The 20,467-nt window shown below is 35.2% G+C and overlaps 7 protein-coding genes across 10 annotated transcripts; 2 read left to right on the top strand and 5 right to left on the bottom strand.

Moving 5' to 3' along the window:
- Positions 227–2,993, top strand: LOC104719145 (proteinaceous RNase P 1, chloroplastic/mitochondrial-like). Of its 3 annotated transcripts, none has more exons than XM_010437002.2 (5): positions 227–690; positions 761–858; positions 989–1,093; positions 1,307–1,415; positions 1,547–1,661. In XM_010437002.2, exons 1-4 carry the CDS (start codon positions 547–549, stop codon positions 1,323–1,325), a joined length of 366 nt encoding a protein of 121 aa, XP_010435304.1. In that variant the 5' UTR covers positions 227–546; the 3' UTR covers positions 1,326–1,415; positions 1,547–1,661. The 3 variants fall into 3 exon arrangements, with proteins under 3 accessions (XP_010435304.1, XP_010435303.1, XP_010435305.1); XM_010437001.2 differs by having other exon boundaries at positions 1,496–1,661; XM_010437003.1 differs by lacking the exons at positions 227–690; positions 761–858; positions 989–1,093 and adding exons at positions 1,721–1,884; positions 1,979–2,993 and having other exon boundaries at positions 1,102–1,415; positions 1,547–1,610.
- Positions 2,866–4,221, bottom strand: LOC104719146 (uncharacterized protein At4g13200, chloroplastic). The gene is made up of 3 exons (XM_010437005.2): positions 3,906–4,221; positions 3,552–3,706; positions 2,866–3,231 (listed from the first exon to the last, which is right to left on the bottom strand). Exons 1-3 carry the CDS (start codon positions 4,093–4,095, stop codon positions 3,010–3,012), a joined length of 567 nt encoding a protein of 188 aa, XP_010435307.1. The 5' UTR covers positions 4,096–4,221; the 3' UTR covers positions 2,866–3,009.
- LOC104719142 (putative pectate lyase 14) lies at positions 4,468–8,243 on the top strand. Of its 2 annotated transcripts, none has more exons than XM_010436999.2 (7): positions 4,468–4,683; positions 4,775–4,834; positions 4,953–5,021; positions 6,393–7,035; positions 7,347–7,450; positions 7,574–7,712; positions 7,835–8,243. In XM_010436999.2, the coding sequence occupies exons 1-7, from the start codon at positions 4,607–4,609 to the stop codon at positions 8,054–8,056; spliced, it is 1,314 nt and encodes a 437-aa protein (XP_010435301.1). In that variant the 5' UTR covers positions 4,468–4,606; the 3' UTR covers positions 8,057–8,243. The 2 variants fall into 2 exon arrangements, with proteins under 2 accessions (XP_010435301.1, XP_010435302.1); XM_010437000.2 differs by having other exon boundaries at positions 4,775–4,838.
- LOC104719141 lies at positions 8,584–9,812 on the bottom strand. The gene is made up of 4 exons (XM_010436998.2): positions 9,505–9,812; positions 9,276–9,337; positions 9,068–9,172; positions 8,584–8,984 (listed from the first exon to the last, which is right to left on the bottom strand). The coding sequence occupies exons 1-4, from the start codon at positions 9,731–9,733 to the stop codon at positions 8,838–8,840; spliced, it is 543 nt and encodes a 180-aa protein (XP_010435300.1). The 5' UTR covers positions 9,734–9,812; the 3' UTR covers positions 8,584–8,837.
- LOC109126863 lies at positions 10,027–11,893 on the bottom strand. Its single transcript, XM_019230749.1, has 5 exons — positions 11,814–11,893; positions 11,619–11,708; positions 11,187–11,529; positions 10,934–11,115; positions 10,027–10,879 (listed from the first exon to the last, which is right to left on the bottom strand). Exons 1-5 carry the CDS (start codon positions 11,891–11,893, stop codon positions 10,027–10,029), a joined length of 1,548 nt encoding a protein of 515 aa, XP_019086294.1.
- LOC104719140 (uncharacterized protein At4g13230) lies at positions 15,908–16,861 on the bottom strand. The gene is made up of 3 exons (XM_010436997.1): positions 16,750–16,861; positions 16,607–16,663; positions 15,908–16,280 (listed from the first exon to the last, which is right to left on the bottom strand). Exons 1-3 carry the CDS (start codon positions 16,828–16,830, stop codon positions 16,059–16,061), a joined length of 360 nt encoding a protein of 119 aa, XP_010435299.1. The 5' UTR covers positions 16,831–16,861; the 3' UTR covers positions 15,908–16,058.
- LOC109126962 (defensin-like protein 37) lies at positions 18,290–18,876 on the bottom strand. Its single transcript, XM_019230967.1, has 2 exons — positions 18,759–18,876; positions 18,290–18,646 (listed from the first exon to the last, which is right to left on the bottom strand). Exons 1-2 carry the CDS (start codon positions 18,814–18,816, stop codon positions 18,432–18,434), a joined length of 273 nt encoding a protein of 90 aa, XP_019086512.1. The 5' UTR covers positions 18,817–18,876; the 3' UTR covers positions 18,290–18,431.

The raw sequence follows: 20,467 nt of genomic DNA, 5'->3' as shown, positions 1-20,467 counted from the left end.
AATCCTTAAACATCTAAGCTTAGACCTTCCCCATCGGGAGGTTTTAAGAGGGGTTTTAATGGTTTTGTAGAAAGAAAAAAAAATCAGTTAAAAAGAAAAAATGATAAGAGAGCCTCTTATATAGTATACTCAAAATTGGTTTAAGAGACGCTACGTGTCACATTTGTGTTGGATGAAGAAAAAAATAGAAAAGAGAAAAAAATTTATGCCCGATCGAAGGATTTCTTTTTCTCTCTGTCTCTCTCTCTCTCTCGCTATAGAAGTTCTCAATCGACAAAGGAAGAAGATGCACTCAATGGATATGGAATCAGTGGAGGTTGGGGTCGAAGGTGATGGGTATGGAGGAGTTATAATCGGCGGAGGAGATTTCGCGATTAGTTAAACAATTTAGGGTTGTATGATTTTTTGATCACAAATTAGGGATATTTGATTTTTGATCCTCTATCAAATTAAGGTTCTTTAATTTAATCCTCTATCAAATTAGGGTTCTTTAATACAAATGAAAGCCTTTGGTATTCAACGACGGCTGAGATCCTATGAATAGAGATGGATGAGAATGGTGTGTGTAAATGCTGCAAAGAGAAGCTTGTTTGTATTGATATCAATCCGGTTGAGACAGAAACCTTCGCTGCATCATTGACCCGATTAGCCTGTGAAATAGAAGTCAGAGCTAATTGTAATCAGTTTCAGGTAACAAAAATGGATTGTGGTGAAACTATCTAGGAGCAAAGCTGAAAAAGGTTTGTTTTTTTGCTCGCAGGAATGGCTGGAAAGACATGGACTGTTTGATGCAGTCATTGCTCGCAAATTGACAATCGAAGAAGAAGATGGAATCAGAGGAGATACGTGTCGGAGGAGGTAATTGAATTGGAGGAGATTGAATCGAGTCTCAATCGACAGTTATTTTGTTATATTTTCATTCTGATAAGTATGTATTCCCATTTTGATTGTGTTTATGCTTAATGGGTTTTCACATTCTTTTGAGTAGGAACCAGTGTAACCCACGCCCAGTTACACCCGATAGTTTATTTCCTGTTTTCTCTGTGACAAAGGGTGTCACTGACGGAATGATACAGTGGCTTGTCGACAAAGGGGGAGGAAAAACATTATAAGCTAGCAAACTTTTTCATGTATTCATTTCACACACCTTGACATTCTGAATCGACTTCAAGTATTACATATTGATATTGGTCTCATTATTAATTCCATGATCTCATTTGCAGAAGTCATGCTTAGTCATACTTTAGTTTAACTGGTTGTGGACCTTGTGTTCATGATCCTTCACTTGATTTTGATCTTCTTCCAGGAAGTTCTATGGGTCATAATAATCTGCAATATCAGACATGGATAAGCCTCTTATGACCGACATTGCTTTGACTGCAATGGAAGAGTTGCTTAGGTTTTTCATGGATTGTGTAAGTAGCTGATACATCTCAAATTATGTTTATCACCATTGGTTGCAGCATTTCCGATTAAGTTTCTCCCCTTTTTGCAGGTCAAGTGTGCAAACTCTTTCATTTAACTGGTTTTTTATGAATTCTTACAGCTTTGTAGCACCATTTCATATTCCATAACTGGGAAGCTTTCCTTCTCCGCAACCTTAAAAACTAGTACTTTCCTCAAACTTTACTCTTACTTACAGACTCTGATCGTAGTTCCAAGAAAAAAAACGAAACTTTATTGAGTTTTCAAATCCTGCCACCTTTGTTTTGCTTCATAGCATTCACACCGATTGGTTTCTATCATCCCCTGCAAATGGGTCGCTCTATAATTGCGGTTAGTGTCTTCATCAACTTAAAAAGTATACACTTGTTTGTTTCTGAATTGGTTCATAATGATGTGTTTGTTCATCTAAGGCTTGCGTTACCTCTTATCCTTCTTCAGGTTGGATAATTTCTTGGGTTTAATAATTAAGATTTATGAAAGATGTGTGTGTGTGTTTGTTTGTGTTGCTTACGTTGGCATATGCTTTCTCTAGGAAGGACCAAAAACGGGAAAGAAGTGATTGTTAATCCACATCGAGTGTGAAGATGACGAGGCGGTCTGTGTCTATTATGAAGTGCACATTGTTCTTGCTGTTTCTGCTGAAGATCAAATGTGTATTCACGGATTCCGATTATTTGATCGGTCTTGGAAGCTATGACATCACGGGACCTGCAGCTGATGTCTACATGATGGGATATGCTAACATGGAACAAGTAACATCCGGTGTTCACTTCAGGCTCAGAGCTCGCACTTTCATTGTGGGTGAGCATCTTTAAGCCCTCTTATTTACTCACACTTTTAAACTTGACAAGTTAATGATCATGGTGCGACTTTTTTTCTGTAATAAAAACTACAGAAACATCTTAAACATTTATACTACTTTTTTCCCATTTTTAAAACATCTTAAACATTTATACTACTTTTAATCTATGTAAACTTTTAAAATTTCAAAAACTATATTTTCAAAATAAGATACCCATAATTATATACCACCATTGGAGGATACAATTTTAATTAAGAGATCAAGAGTTCTTAGAATTTAAACAGTATATAATTAATTCATAAAAAAATCAAATAGTACATAAGAGGCTCAAAATTAAAACCCCCAATGGGGATGACCTTAGGATCGATCACTAACAAATTTTGGTTGTTTTCATTTTAATTATTTATTTTTAAATCTAAGCAACTCTTAAGATATTGCTAATAACCTGTGATGGAGATGACCTGTTTCGTTTGCGATTTATGTGGTTCCTCATCTTATGTATAAAGATGTTTGTGATGTTTTGTCCTTTCCCATTTGTCATTGTTTACACTTACAAGAAGAGGCGAAGAGCTTCAATGCTCCATATAAATATTCAGAACGTCGTCGTATAGTCCTGCTTTGTTAAAGCGACAAGCATCCATCTGTATTCTTAACGGTTAAAGTTTTCACTTATGTCAACTTTTATTGCTTACATCTTATCAACTATATGTATCAACAAATATGTTCTCAACAGTCTCTGCCACTCTTACCAATTCTTTAACTTAACCCAGGACGCTGTCTTCATCATTAGAACTCGAGCTTTCCACTACACCACCCGTTATAGTGCTGCTCTCAACGGTTGATGTAGGAGTTACAGAGGTAACAACGCTAACAGCCGGTTTCCGGTTAATGGTTGTTGCACTGGAAACAACGAGTCCTTGATCCTCCTTAGTTTCTCGAGCTGCTCTTTCCTTGGCTTTCTTGGCTCTTTCAAGAACCTCTTCCTGTAATTGAAACGAGTTAACAATTATTAACTCCAAACCGAATCACACAGTAACGAAAATATCAATCAATCAAGACCTTTTTCGTGTACAATAATAGTTTACCCTTTCGAATACATATCATTACACTTTAATAGTCATCTCGCAAAGTAATGGATGTGTTCAAATGCAGTTCTACAAAGCTCACACCAACCTTCTCAGCTAAGTAATTAACCAAATTTTTGAGTATCTTCTCTAGTTCTATGGTGAATTATTCATTCATTACAAGATTCACTGATAAAAAATATAAAAAAAACAAGAAGAAGAGTTGAACAATTAAAAACCTGAGTCTCTTGAACTTGCTTCTGTTGCTCAGCTTGAAACTTTCCAATAGTACCCAAAACTTCTCCAACAGTAGACTCAATTCTCTCATTGATAACCTCAGCTAATGCTTTCCCCAAAAAAAAGGCATCTAACACACTCTTGTTCTCATTTTCACCTGCNAAAAAAAAAAAAAAAAAAAAAAAAAACTAATTTTTTATTTTATCAAAATTCTCAAAACAAAACCCCAAAAAATAAGAATCCATTTACTCAATTAAATGAAAAAAAATGATGATAAACCCTAAAATTAAAAAATCAATGCGCAATTTTTGTTTTAATACTCAAGAAACCAAGGAGATTAGCACATGGATCTGTACCTCCGGTGCCTTTGCTGGAGCAATTGCAATGTAAACTAGCAGTTCTTGTGCGAGGCGTCACACCTAATCTTAACCGGCGAACCTCAAAATTGGAACGAGAATTGCGGAGAATGAAGCGATGACGAGGGGGTTGGTTATAGACATCTGAAAGAGAGAAGGAGGAAGAACAAGGAATCGTGAAGCTACTCATCTCTCTCTCTCTCTCTCTCTCTCTATCTCTGAGACCGTCTCAGGAAGATGAACACGGGTTTCGGGATTTTTTGACCTGTCGATACGGAAACGAAGTATTGGGCCTTCAAGGCTCAAACGAAACCTCTTTGAATCTAAATGGATGATATTCCCGTTAGCCTTTAAACTCATAATTTAAAAATAATAAAACTTAGTACAAGACAAAGCAGGACTATACGACGACGTTCTGGATTTATAAGAATAACTCGAAGTGATTAACCGAATGTACAGTACAGATAGAAAACGCCATTAAAAAAGAAACGCGTCGACATATATAGTTAACGGAGTTACATAGCTCCTTTGCAAACTAGTTTTATATATAAACCCTCTCGTCACCTCTCTCATCTCATCTATCTCTCTCTAGATCACTCACATTCACTTAGTCATATCCTCATCTCTCTCTCTCTCTCACTCTCTCTCTCTCTCTATATATATATCAGAGAGTAGAGAAAAAGCTTTAACAAGAGTCAACAATGGTTGTCCTTAGAACATTGTTCTCAATTTCAGCAATTCTACTCATAATCCTAGCACTCTGTGTCCATGCAAATGCGTAAGTTCAAAGATTCAATTCAACCATTTTGTTTTCTATATATTGTTCGGACAGAGATTCTTATGTTGTTGTGTTGTGTGTTCCAATGCAGACGTCAAGACACAAGGAAATCGAAACATGACAGCTCAAGAAATACATCAACGGCGGATAAGCGAGTTCTCTCCTCATTTCAGTTTTTTTTTTGTGTGTAGAGATTTTGATCTCAGCCGTTCAGATTCTTTATCTACGATACTAAAAACGATGTCGTTTTGCATGTTCTGTTTTCTCAGTTTATCAAACGGTGAATGGCATGAACACGCCGTTAAAGACCCCGATGAAATAGCAGCAATGGTCGATATGTGAGTCTCTAGCTCACTAGTCACTACTCACTACATACATATATTAAAAAACTGGAAAACCACTTTATTAGATATTTCGTATTAGTAACGTTTTTTAGATAGTCAAATCATATGATGCTTTAACTTTACTAAACCTATGTGTAGAGTCCGTAGACCAAGAAAAACATTTTCGACATCTATAATTTATCTGATTTTGTAAAAAAAGTTGGTTTGGTCTTAGTAATGTTTTTTTAAATAAACACAAAGTTAAAAAAAGTTATGTGACCCTGCCTGAGATGTACTTTTATTTCTTAACTCTGCGAGGAAAGAAAAATAAATAAACATGTGAAAACACTTCTGACAGAAGAACAGTAGTGTTATTGAATAAAACCACAAACCGTGATTCCCATTTATATACCTCACTATTTTCTTCTTAAGATCCACCGACGCCTTTGTATAATTGTATTAATGTTTTCTATATACATACTCTCAAGTCTCAAAGACAAAGAGGTAATTTTCTTTAAAAGAGAAAAAAAAATATATATATATATATATATATATATATATCATTTATAAATCATGTCATTAAATTTTTATCATTTAAATTGTTTATTGTCTTCTACATATTTATTTATACTGTATTTATCATTTAGATATCATGACTCATGAGAATGTTAACTATATAAAAGAAAAACACATTTACTTTTCTCTCTTGATTTAATTAGTTAATTACTGTCTATTAGATTATTGTTTATCTCTGAATTAACAACTATTATAATTATTCTCTAGTTAGAAAAATGTATCCGTAATTCGGTATTAGTATTACTGTCATCAATATATTGCAAATCCCAATATAAATAAAATCTTCAGGATCGACAAATCGTCTAATCTTTCACATAAGTTTATTGGTTAATAAAGAACTTCTAGTTTTATCATAAGAAAAAAAAGAACTTCTAATTTCTTTTGGCACAAAACTTTGGGGCAAAAGTAAACTTTTCTAATTTATTTTACAATTTAGTTTTTCAATGATATATATTATCTATTCTATATAAATCTGAATCTGGTACCCATAGTTTTTGCATTTAATTTCGGAATTACAAAGAAAAATATGACCCCAAAAGGTTCCTATATGGATCGTATCCCATGAACATGAAATATAAAATTCCCTTACACAAGACAACATTAAATTTTACCCACGTAGGGCCACCTCACCTTGTCAAAATTATATTCAATGCTTCCTTATATTTTGCATTTTCCTGTCTCCTCTATTTTGACTTCTTCACTCACGTAGGTGTGTATCCACAAAATCCCAAAACCCACGGGTTAACTTGATATAGTTTTAAAACTTTGTTCTCTTTTTGTAATATCATTCTATTATTTGGAAACATGCAGGAGCATACGTAATAGTACGTATCGGAGAAAGCTAGGGTTCTTCTCCTGTTCAACCGGAAACCCCATCGATGATTGTTGGCGATGCGATAAAAAATGGCATCGCCAGAGAAAACGACTAGCAGGTTGTGCTATTGGTTTTGGTCGTAACGCAGTAGGAGGCCGTGATGGACGTTACTACATTGTTACTGATCCATCTGATCATGATCCGGTTAATCCTAAACCTGGTACGCTACGGTACGCTGTGATTCAAGACCAACCACTATGGATCGTCTTTAAACGTGACATGGTCATCACTTTAAGCCAAGAACTAATCATGAATAGCTTCAAAACCATCGACGGTCGTGGCGTGAACGTACATATCGCTGGTGGTGCATGTATCACGATTCAGTACGTTACGAATATTATCATCCATGGGATTAATATTCACGATTGTAAGCGAACTGGTAACGCTATGGTTCGGAGTTCGGAGAGTCACTACGGTTGGAGAACGATGGCTGATGGTGATGGGATCTCGATTTTTGGATCGAGTCATATTTGGATTGATCATAATTCTTTTTCTAATTGTGCGGACGGATTGATCGACGCAATTATGGGATCTACTGCTATTACCATCTCTAATAATTATATGACTCACCACAACGAGGTTAGATATTTTTCCTTGATTCTAGTAGTTTATTTTTACCAAGATTTGCGGACAAGTTAGGTTATATATCAAAAGATATTAGTATCGCTAGGTGCCAGAAGTTATGAGTGGTAATGATTTAGGTGTTATCAGTATCGGTGCAGAAGTTAGGAATGCATTTCTATGTAAAAGTCGGAAACTGATAATTCGGGTTTATAAAATTATTAGCACAAAAGGGAACGTAAAATTCAAGTAACAATGTAACATGTAGGGTATTTTTTTATTTCTTAGCCTTATCTTCAAAAGCTGACAATATATAGATGATAATGCAGGCTATTTTGTTGGGGCATACCGATTCCTACACAAGAGACAAAATGATGCAAGTAACCATTGCATACAACCATTTTGGAGAGGGTCTTATACAGAGGATGCCAAGGTTTTTCATCTAAGTTTCTTACATTTTCTTGGGGTTTTTTTTTTTTTTTTTCTTTTTTCCTATGGTCAAATACTATTCAGATTACAAATGTTTTAGAGTTTGGTATGTTTGGTGTTGTTTCAGGTGCAGGCATGGATACTTCCACGTAGTAAACAACGATTACACACATTGGGAAATGTATGCAATTGGTGGAAGTGCTAACCCTACCATCAATAGTCAAGGAAACCGGTTCCTAGCCCCGGGAAACCGGTTTGCTAAGGAGGTATTTGATAAAACCGGTTTCTAGTTAACCAGGATTTTAAAGATGCATGTAACTCTAAGCTAGAAGATATAATTTGGTAACTCTAATCAACATAATGACTGATTTGAATATTTTTCTGGCAGGTGACGAAACGGGTTAATGCAGGGAAAAGAGAATGGAACGATTGGAACTGGAGATCCCAAGGAGACTTAATGCTCAATGGTGCCTACTTCACTTCATCTGGAGCTGGAGCTTCTGCAAATTACGCCAGAGCCTCTAGTTTGGCTGCTAAATCATCTTCCCTTGTAGGTATGCTTACCTCTAGCTCTGGTGCTTTGAAATGCAGGATCGGTACGCTTTGTTAATTATTTGTATTGTATAACCAAAAACAGAACATATATAGAAAATATATGAAAAGTGAGAAAAAGAAGAAAAAAATAACTCATTTTTCTTTGTTCCCATGTTTTTGCCCCAAGTTGTTTAGTATAGTGCATTTCTCTACTAATGTATATCTAACTAAATATATATTCTTCTATCAATGAATTTGCTTCAGATCCCAACTTACCTATTTTCATTCTCTTTGGACTTTTGATTATAAATAAAATCAAAATGCTTTTTAAAAAAAACAGATGATATAACCAATCTAAGTGAAGCATTACAAACATATACCTAATAGAGCTATGTAGTTCAAAAGATTGTGTCTGAAAATGGTGACCATTCATTCATTGAACAAAAACAGATACAGAGAGCTTTTGACTTCTCCAAATTACCGGAGGACAAGATTGTCGGTAGTCTGATATTTACCGACACTTTCTATCACTATGTTACGGTCTTTGTTCTGAAACTGTTTCACACCCATCAAACCAGACTCAATGAAAATTTAAAATCCTACTTGCTAGTTACGTTGCAGCAAATTTTTCAAATCATTGCTAATGCTACAACCGTTTCAGAAATGTATTGGCACTACAGGAAACAGAGTTTCTAAACCAGAACTTTAACAATCACCTGATTACACCGTTGCAGCAAGCTGATCTTAAATCAAAGAACATATAAAATTCCTAAGTATTGTATGATTGTATTCTGTATACATTGGAGATCTCTCTCATATGAGCAAAACCTTAAGCTTACAAATAATGAGGACGCGGATCACTTGTACTTGTCCATGATTCTCTTTGCTTCTTCAAGTGGATCATCCAATGGTTTGGAACCAGAGCTTTTATCTTCTCCTCTGAGTTTAGGAGCTTCATCTTTGTTTAAGGCTATGAATAAGAAATATGCAAATCCCATTGTACCCTGTGCAAACAACTCATAGTAAATTAGCTTTGTAAACACCGAAAAAAATAGTCCTCGAATAGGGAAGGTGTTGCATTACATACCAATACAAAGAAAGCGGTTGATAGAAACGACTTGACAACAAACAACGAAACCGCTAATGCTGCAATCGTCACCGAGATTCTAGCAACTGGTCTAGGCACAGAGACCTTCAACCAAAACCAAAAAAGGAATGATCATAAAAACATAACTGAACTGTATGTAACTAAAGACTAGAGTGTAATTGGTTAAGACAGGACTAAGAGAGCTCACAGGTACAAGATTAGTTCCAGCTTCAATTCCATCTTTCCCAATATTCCATGCGGTTCTAAGAACTGTTCAATACACACAATCAATTTAACTGATCAATTAGAGGGTATCCACACAACAAATGAACAAACCCTTCATGACCCGTTTGGTCAATTTCATAAACTAAGCAATCAAAACAATGAATTCGACTTACGAAAGTACAAAACAAAAGGGGGGGGGGGGAAGAACAAACCTTTCAAGAAACTGGACTGAGCAGACAAAACAAGGGTTTTGGACCGAACTCGTTGGGGTTGAAGAGGAGTAAATCGAGTTCTCAAATTCAGTAAAGATGCGTTTTTTAACCTCAAAACAGAGCATGGAGAGAGAAACGGAGAATTTGGGAATTGGGTTAGGGTTTGTAAGAATCTTGGAGCGAGAGGAGAAGGATTCAAAGAAGGAAACGGAGCTAGAGAAGAAGACATGAGATGTGAATGGCTAAAGCCGCCTGATACTACTCAGAAACTCTACAAGAAGGAATCACAAATTGGCTTGTGTGTCTGTAATGAGATTGAAGCTGAGAAACTAATCGGGATCGGTTTGGTTTCGTTTTTTTTGGTCAACCGGTTTGGTTTGGTTATATTTTTAAAGTTTGTGGATTTAGTTCTCTTGTGCCCTTTCACCAAAAAAACTAGAAAACCGTTTATTCCCCCTGAACTAAGTTACTTTATATCATACATTCCTGAAACTTTCAACTGTGCCAATTTCCCTTTAAACTCTAATAAAATTTGAATATCCCACACCAACTATAGAGACCTGCGAAATCAATCAATAATTTGGCTTTGAGGTGGCTGACTTGATCCGATGCACAACTCTGACATCTTCCAACTACTTTAGACTTTTTTGAATGTCTATAATACAGAGGTCCACTTAGCTTGCAGCCCCTTATGTTATGCCCAACCTCAAAACATCTTCCACAATGGATGATCCTCCTTTCTCTAGTAACTTTAAGTTCTTTTCCCTTGCTCTTCTTCTTTTGTGGTGACTTATTCCTCTCCTTGATTCTTTTAGGGACACTGTTTTTATCTTGACTTATCGGTCTTGGTGGTGGCTGTATCTCAGTCTGATCGGACTTAGGCCAAAAGTTTTTTCCTCTAACTGCATCTATATGTGCATTGTACTCATTCCTCCACCTAGAAGTCAGATACCAAGATGATATATAGTCCTCTACCTTGAGTTTCTTGACTGAAATCACCTTCAAAGCATGCCGACAAGGAATGCCTGACATCTCCCACTTCCGGCATGTGCAAAAATGCATGGCCATGTGAACCTTATATGATGATTTCTTCTCCTTAACCTCATACTCACCTGGACCAGCAGGAATGGCTGCACAGTTTAATATCTTCTTCTGCTCTAGATTCACCCTCTCCATCGCCTTTATAGTATACTGACCTTTGTGATTATTTGCCTTCTTCCTTCTAATATTTATGCGCACCATTGCTCTGCTCCTGATAGTTTCAAGCATTTCCACCAATGGCAACTCTCTTGTAACGTTAATGGCATTGTTAAATGACTCATTGATGTTGTTACTTACATCATCACAAGAGGATGTTGACTTGAAATAGGCAAGACTACAATTTTTGGAATTCTTCTACATCACTGATTCGTAGACATTTATGTCATACATCTTCAACTTGTCCAAGCGTTTGATGTATTGTGCGCTGTTATAACTCTTGGAAACCTTCAAGAACTTTGCTTTCATGTCAGCCCTATGTGGATGCTTCTTCTTTAGGTTAGCATATATGTGTCTTGCACACATATGATGCTCAACTTGTGGCAATAACTCAGAAACATCATTCAACAAACCCTGAAATCATCGAAGAATAATTATAATGCAGTAAATAATACATGAAAGTTGTAGATGCACAGTTTAATTACCTTTTGTCTGTCTGAAATGAGTGTAAAACCAGCACCATCTCGCAAATTCAAATCAGACTGCAACTTTCCAATGAACCACTTCCAGTTTTCTTCATCCTCTTTGTCCACCACAGCCCATGCAAGTGGATACATTTGATTATTTGAATCGCGTCCCACGACAGCCAACAACTGTCCTTTTGTGTAGTATGTGAGAAAGCAACCATCAATGCCAAATATTGGACGAGAATATTGACACCATGTTTTCTTAATCCTAGCAAAGCACACATAAAATATGAAGAAGACATCTAGTCCTCCATCTTCTCCCTCAAATGTATCTACCTCTACAGTTGATCCTACATTAGAACTACAAAAAACGAAAAACACAGAAATTATCAATGCACAAATTTATAACACATACAAAATTAACAAAGAAAGAGTGAAAGAGTGACTTACTCTAATAGCTTAAGTCGATAATCTTTGATTATTGAGTATTGCTCATCATGCTCTTCTTGAATAATCTCCAATGCTCTTGCCTTTGCCTTCCTACATTGATCACCAGATGCAATCAAATTCTAACGCTTCATCATATCCACTTGAATGACCTTAGGCATCAGTTTTGGGTTCTCTATGAATCCATCCAAAAACAACCTAGCAATAACCTCTTGCGTAATAATCTTGCTATAACCAGTAACGTTGCAGCTGTGATCATCATTGAAGGCTTTTACCATCCACTTCTGCTACTAAAAAAATAGTTATACTTAGTTGTACCAGTCATATTTAGTTGTACGAGTTTTTTTTACAATTTAGCCAGTGCAGGTCGGACCATAACGAAGTTGAGTAATGATTGGTTGAAATTGTAAAAAAACTCGTACAACTAAATATGACTCGTAAACTAAGTATAACTATTTTTTACAATTTCAACCAACCATTACTCAACTTCATTATGATCGCACCTGCACTGGCTAAATTGTAAAAAAACTCGTACAACTAAATATGACTGGTACAACTAAGTATAACTATTTTTTAGTAGCTTTTGAAAAAACTACTAATACACAAAACAACATATTTATACCAATATCACTTTTAGTTAGTAATGATAAATTAAGGGTGTGAGCATAACAATAGTGGAACACTTGTATCTGTGGTTCCAGAATGATTATATTTATTTTCGAAGTACAATTGTTCTATCGTGGTATAACTACGTGCAACTGATACAACTAAGTTTATTAGCAAACCAACCAAAAATACAAACAAAAATTATTGTATATTATTCATTTCTATATTAGTAACTATAAAAAAACCATAATTTTCATATTGAAATCTAGATTATTAAAAGTTATTATGAGTATCTATCCTATTGGCATATTTTTACTTCAACTACCTTATACATTTATGATTACTTTGTAAATAATCACCACATTATTATGGGAAACAAACAAATAACATATTTTTAAAAACATATTGATATATAAGTATAGTAATTGTACTTTAATTACCAAATATCATAAGTACAATTGCAAAAAATTATTAAAAATTTGAGTACAACTATTTATACTTTTAAACTACCAAAATACAACTGAGTTAATGTCAATACAACTAAAAGCTTGAGTGCAACTACTTGAAAAAAATGTTTTTTTTGGTCAAAGGGCACACGAGAACTAAATCCATAAATATTGTAACTCTTTTATCTAATAAAGTATTTGAGTATATATTTCTATATGGTATCAGAGTCATTGATACCTAAATCCTAAAGTTTTTTTTTCTTTTGACTTTCTCTCTTTAATCTCTTCCTCTTCTTTGTCTGACCATGTTGACCTCCAATGTGTCAACCACTGATACTATTGATGTATCCAATACCATTAATTTGGTTCATGTTAACACCTTGAATGTCACTCAACTCATAACAACCAACTTCCTCATGTGGAATCGCTAGATCTATGCCCTGTTTGATAGTTATGATCTCGCCACCTATCTCAACGGTACCGTCATGGCTCAAACACTGCCAGCTACAACAAGAACACCAACGGTCAAAGCAATCACTACATCCAACCCGGTAATAGCTCAAATGTTTGCTCCAACCAATCGTGGCAGAAACAGTCTGGTATGATATGTGACCAACATTCACCGCTAACGTACAATGGTCGTTGTCAGATTTGCAGTGTTCATGGACACAATGCACACCATTATGCTCAGCTGCAACAACAACGCTACTCACAAATTTCCTCTGACTCCTATGCTCCATGGCAGCCACTGTGCGAATCTTGCCACCGGAACACCGAACAACACCAACCCATGGGTCTTTGATAGCAGTGCTACTTATCAACTTACCATTGATCTTAACAACCTTTCACTGCATTAGTCGGATCTTGGTGGTGATGATTGTGGATGGTTCCATCCTTCCCATCATGCAAACTGGTTCCACGTCCATCTCTTTATCATTCGCCCTTTGCACTTAAAAGATTTTTTTGTTTGAGCCTAATATTCACAAAAAAAAATGAATTTTGTTTACCATTTATGTAACACTAATCAAATGTTTGGCAAATTCTTCCCTACACATTTTTAAGTGAAGGATTTCAACACGAGGGTCCTGTTGCTCCAAGGCAAGACTAAGAACGAGTTGTATGAGTGGCCGATCCATCTGCCTGCCTTAATGTTTGCCTCATCGACACCAAAGACGAGTATTTCATCATGACACTCTCGATTAGGCCACCCTTCTATGCCTATTTTGAAAGTTGTTGTTTCTTAATTTTCTCTTCTTGTTTCACAGTATTTTCAAAACCAGTTGTCATGCTCAGATTGTCTTATCAATAAAAGCAAGCCCCAAAAAACCTTTTTATTCTGATGTTTGGACATCTCCTTTGGTCTCCATCGACAACTACAAGTATTATCTAATTATTGTTGACCACTTTACGAGGTATACTTGGTTTTAAAATTATAAATTTGTGAGGCATTTATTTCCTTCACTTCCCTTATCGAAACACACCTTGGTTGCTAAGTTGGTACGTTGTACTCCGGTAATGGTGGAGAGTTCATTTCGCTACTTCAAATTTTATCCGCTCATGGCAATGACCATCTTACAACAACACTCCATACACCGGAGCATAACGACATGTCAGTACAGAAACAAGAGTCGAGACGTGTTTCGCCTTGTTGGGGCACACCTCCATGCCTAAGACCTACTGGACATATGCTTTCTTAGTGGAGATTTACCTCATTAATCGTATGCCAATTCCGCTTTTGAACGCTAGATCATTATTCTTGAAACTTTTTGGTCAACCGCCAAACTATAATAAACTATGGATCTTTGGGTGTGCTAGGACTCCATACGCACTCAAATTGACTAACTATTCATAATCAATTTCCATCACACAACATTCATTCACAACATCATGCACCAAGCAACAGAAAAATAATTCCACCAATAAAATTCCCTTAAACCACTCTAACACCAATCCACTTAACCGCCATAGAACCATCAGGGCTCTGATACCAAACTGAAACAACCCGACCCGTTTTTTTAATAATAATAATAATAATAATATAATTAAATACCCCATAATCATTAATTATAACCCAAGAAATAATCCAACAGCAAACCAACATGCACAACGGAAGACAAACCAAACCAACTCCAATTTAATATAAATACCATATCAATTAAAACCAATAAAAACCATCAACCTAACATGCTTCTAGACCAGGTTCCAACATAAATAACATGATCAGTAATACAACCAAGAACCTAGACCATTCTCCTCCTCATCACCATGATTCCAAGCTACACATGCATTACCTGCACCACAAACACAAGAGATGCGTGAGTATTACTAGAAATACCCAGTGAGGCTATCCTCCCATCTACGAGCTAGACATACAAGCAAATAAAGAGTACAAACACAAATAAAACATAACAAACCAGCCACTAAACTGAACATCCAATAACATATTCACCACACCTACACATCATCACTCAAAATAAGTCATATAACCAAATTGCTCAGATAAGCTCATGGTCCCGAATTCACCTTATCACAAAATCTCGTACCAATCAGAAATCAGACGAGACCACAATCTCAGTTACAATACCCGATGGTCCCAACTCGTGTATGAGAAACGTGTCTCACGAAACTGTCATAACTTATCGAATTTAAATCCAAATTCTCTTCTGAGAAAAGGAAAATGACGATGAAAGGCTTGGAAATAACTTTACCAACTTTAGTTACGTTTGAGGATGATTTGAGTAGTCGAACCCTTTTTCCCTAAAACCTGACAATTCTGCTTCTCTTGCTTTCACTCTAAAGCCAAACTAATTCTCCTTCTTCCTCTCTTCCACCCTCAACGACCAAGTCTCCTTCTTTTTGAGCAACAACAACAAACTTCTACAACTAAAGAGGAGAGAAGCGTCCATCGTTTCTCGTTTCTAGAGAGGAATTAGAGTTTTTTAGTTTAATTTAAATAAACAAGAAATTAGTTAAACCAACAATAAATTAAATCATTCTTTAGATTTAATCAATAAATTGATCAATTTATTAAACCAACGTGAATTAAACCAACTTTACTCCAATTCCCGATATAAACTCTAATATTTCATTATTTGTCGGGATACGGGTGTTATAAGTATCCACTAACCTAAAACTTAAACGCACCATTATTCTTTTCGGTGATTCATAGAAAGAAAAACAGAAATTGTGTTTTACAATATATCAAATTAATCTTATTATAGTAAACACATGAGTTTTCTATATGATCAAAACCAATCAATCAAATTAATCCTATTAAAGCAATACGTTTTCTTAATACAAAACCAATGTGTAAACAGATCAAAACAAACTCCATTAGGTAAAGAATATCTTATTTAATATAGTGGAATTTTTAAAAAAGTTCAGTATGTTATCATTTCAGGTTCTTGGTGTTCATGCTTCTCTCGACGGTCTTGGCAGTGGCATTAATGGACTCCTTGGTTTCTTCAGTTTTTCCGGTGACCGTATCTTTGATCTTCTCCGTAGTGTCCTTCACTTTATCCCATGCCTCCTCTGCTGTGTTCTTCGCCTTATCCTTCAAGTTACCAGCAGCGTCTGAGATCGTCTGTGCTCCTTCGTCTGCCTTCTTGGCCACCTATCAGGTTTAATTTGGTTATATGAAACATTAATTAGTAAACTACTTAATAAGTCGGGGTTTTGATATTTTGATGCCTTTAAATTTGGTTTCATGTTTTCGTATCCTACTATATTTATTGGGAAGTACAAATATAAAACTAACCTTAAAATGTGTAAAAAAACTACATTCACTTGCCATTAGAAAAATTATTTACAAAATTAAATAAAATATATTCGAATCTAAACTAATTCGTACTTGAAAAAAAAATATTATTTACATATATTTTTTTTGATTTTTAGTTTATATGACCAAGTTTTTTTTTTAATGCTTGAGGAGTCTGTTACCTTTTGCTGAGCCTCTGTGGCTTTGTCACAGACGGAGGCTTCATTCCTTGTACTCCCCTTTGATTATATATATTAAAAAAAATTAAGGATGATTAATATTAGTCACACGTATTAAAATTCGAAAAATAAAATAGCTAGATTACATGGACGAGTCTTGTAGGGATGGAAGCACGAGCTCTTGGAGCTCTTGTGATGAGTCTTGCAACAACTGCGAAGCTTGTCATTTCTTAACGCTCTTCTCTCTGTTGATTAATAATGGGATGAGTTTGTTAATTAGTTTAAGCTTAAAGGATTTAAGTATATATAATGGAATTGAAAAATGTATAAGGAGATGAGGTGCCATGTGAAGAAGACACATGGATCGATTTGGGTGGGACATGAGGAGTTTGACTCGGGACATCGGATGGTTCCGGTTCGAGTTAGCTATTTATAGTTGTGTTAATGTGACACAATCCTTGGCACCTCTTTTTCCTTGTTTGATGTTTAATAAAAGTATTTGCATTATTTCCATGCACCTAGTGTATGTACTGAATATGACGGGGAACGTAATGTTAATAAAATTTGGTGAAAATTGATAGTGATTTTGACAGACGGTTTGTCAATTAATATCCTTTTTATATTTTACAAAAAAAGAGTCACATTGCAGTTAATTACTTCCTTTTCTTTTTTAGAAAGATATGGTATTATATATATTTTTAATGTAACTTTTCAAAAGCAAACTCACTAGTTCTGTTTGAATATAATTCTTTATCATCTAATTATTGATATACTAAAATGAGCATATCTGTATGATATATATTTTTAGTTTATATGAAGTATGTTTTGTAGATAAATGATTGGAAAAATTGAATTCGAATAGAAGTTAATATCATTCAACTCATTGCATGAGATAGTAGATGAATGAGTTGAAAAATTTTCTTTTATGATTTGCTCATGTTTTTCAATTTTGTAATTAAATCATTTTTTAAAATTACTTATTGCAAATGGTAAGAATAAATGAACGCTCATTCATTTTTTCCAACTTCTTAATTTGAATCTTCCATTTATAACCGGTTATTTTTAGACGTGTCGCTGTCATACTCTTGAGTAGGTGAGGTTAGTGAACTCAGTATAAGAAATTTTTGAAGAATTCGAATAATTAATTCAAAAATTCATAATTGTGGATCCAACCAGTTTGAAAAAAATCATATAATCAGAATTAATTCTATATATAACTAAAAATCTTTTAAAGATTTATTATAATGTGTTTCCTCTAAAAACATTTATAATTCTGCCACTAAACATCGATGATCTCCTCTTTCTTTCTAGGTCCACATCGCAATTATTTTCCGGCAAAGGATAAGTATGTTTTTTTTCCAACTTTTCACAAAACTAGAAAGAAAAAAAACAAAGAAAAACTCGCTGACAAAACCAAAACAAATGTGTATACTATGTAGAACGTTTGAAGCCGGTTTGCAAAACTCGCCGACACTAGGCAGTAATACAACGTACCGGAGTCCACAGACAATTGGAATTAGTTAACGTTCAAATTAACGGAGCTTGATGTGAGTCACTAGTCAGTATCACATCTGTACAACCAAGTCAATGTTTTTTATTTTTTGTTATAAGATCAAACATTCAAACTTCAAAGGATATGCTTCTTTATAGCATGATCTAATCTTCTTTAAACAACAAAGAAAGACAAGGCTTACAAGTTCAAACCATTATTAAGTAGAATGGACCAACAAGTCAAGGGGTTTGTATTCTGAACAACTCCTTATTATCTCTCCCAACAACAACAACAAGTCAACAACAAATAGGAAACGGTGAGTTTGGTAATTAAAACCTAGGTATATTTACAGACACAGAAAAGAGAGGAAGCTTGAGGAGACAATTTCTTACAAAACCCACCAAGATGAAACCCATTGGAGACGCAATATTTGTTGCAACGTGGTAATTTCGCACATTCTCCGGCTACATACAGCCATTCCGTCCGGCCACTCTTCCTACCCCGTCCTCTCGCAGATGTGGTCATCGTCCGGCCTTGAGTAGTAGCCACCCCTTTTATACCATCATATCAAAAAGATATTGTATTTTTCAAAACGAAAAGAAAAATATCTTAACCAGAAAGAGTGCCGTATATATTTGCCATGGAGCATACAATTATATTCACCTGAAATGAGAAGGGCAATGTATACGAAAAGACAGAGGCAAATGAGCTTCACGGCCATTCTTGTCTATAGTCAAGTTCTCTCTTCACTCTTTAATTTTCCTTTGATTGTAATCTTAATGTTCTTCTAAATATAGCAAAACGCATTTATTATATATCGTTATGTGTAGGTCCTTTTATTACTTTATCAAGTTTTAAATACCTAAATATGGTCCTGCTTTCGCTACTACATAATTTCGACCCATTGTAGTGCGGGAGCCATACATTATTTTTATAAATACATAGCATTACCTAACAAATATATAAAATTTTCAATTACAAAGATTTTAGAAGATGAATATGGGCCTAACCTCGTTGGGGATTGTTCATGTAAATGTTTTTATTAAAAAAGTAATAAAAAAAAGAGACAGAACGGAAAAGAAGGAGAACGGTTGTTTGTGTGAGAATCTTGAGAAACTTTTCGAAGAGTGAAAGAGACATGTGTCATTTACTTACTAATACTTATATTAAAATAAATACAAAAAGAAAATATGTAAAAAAATCCATATTTAAAGCACCATCCCTCCATTAAATATGGTCTAAAAGAATAGGGTGGTGGTGCCATTAGGAACACTAATAAAGTGAGATAATTATAATTTAAAAAAAGGAAAAATAGATTAGTTGAGGGATATGTGTATATGTTGGAGAGAGTTTTTTCCTATCTTTCTTTGACTATTTTGCTCTACCTTTTGATTTTACATGTAAAGTCAACAGTATGAATGGAGAAAAAAAAGTCGAAAAAGGATATTTATATTTGTTTTTGTCTAATTATTGTATGTATGTTTGAAAACAACTAAATAATTGGAATGCATAACACTTAACTAATGTAATAAATAATAACTAGCTTGTATATGCAGAGGAGAGTTACCTTTTGAATAAGTGATAAATATACAATACACAGTTACTTTTATAGAGTCTGCTGTTTGGCCAGAAAAAATGGAAACCTATACGGCTTTCTCAAGGCGGTCTGATGCTTTCTCATATCTGCTTTGCAGATAATTTGATATTGTTTACTGAAGCCTCTGTATCGCAAATTAGAGTTATCAGACGGGTGTTAGAACGTTTTTGTGTAGCTTTAGGGCAAAAAGTAAGTCTGGAGAAGTCCAAAATATTTTTCTCAGAGAATGTGTCCAGGGACTTGGGGAAGCATATCAGCGATGAGAGTGGGATCAAGGCTACCAAGGATTTAGGTAAATACCTTGGAATGCCTATTCTGCAAAAGAGACTGAATAAGGAGACCTTTGGGGAAGTCTTAGCAAGAGTATCGTCGAAATTAGCGGGATGGAAGGGTAAATGTTTGAGTTTAGCGGGCCGCCTTACACTTACCAAAGCCGTGCTTATGTCTATTCCGGTTCACACCATGAGTGTCATTTCTATGCCGAAGAGCTTATTGAAGGAGTTGGATAGAGTGTCGCGTTCGTTTCTCTGGGGTAGTACAGTGGAAAAAAAGAAACAACATCTAGTTGCTTGGAAGAAGGTTTGTTTACCAAAGAAACAAGGAGGGCTTGGGCTCCGAGAGACTGCATCGATGAATAGAGCTTTGTTGGCGAAGCTAGGTTGGCGATTACTTCAGGACTCGGATAGCTTGTGGGCTCGTGTACTAAGAAGTAAATATAAGGTGGGGTGTATGCAGAACACCTCGTGGTTATCACCTAAGTCGACTTGGTCGTCTA

The sequence above is a fragment of the Camelina sativa genome, chromosome 10, assembly GCF_000633955.1.
Source record: "Camelina sativa cultivar DH55 chromosome 10, Cs, whole genome shotgun sequence".
NCBI lineage: Eukaryota > Viridiplantae > Streptophyta > Magnoliopsida > Brassicales > Brassicaceae > Camelina > Camelina sativa.
This window is presented reverse-complemented; position numbering and strand designations above follow the sequence as displayed.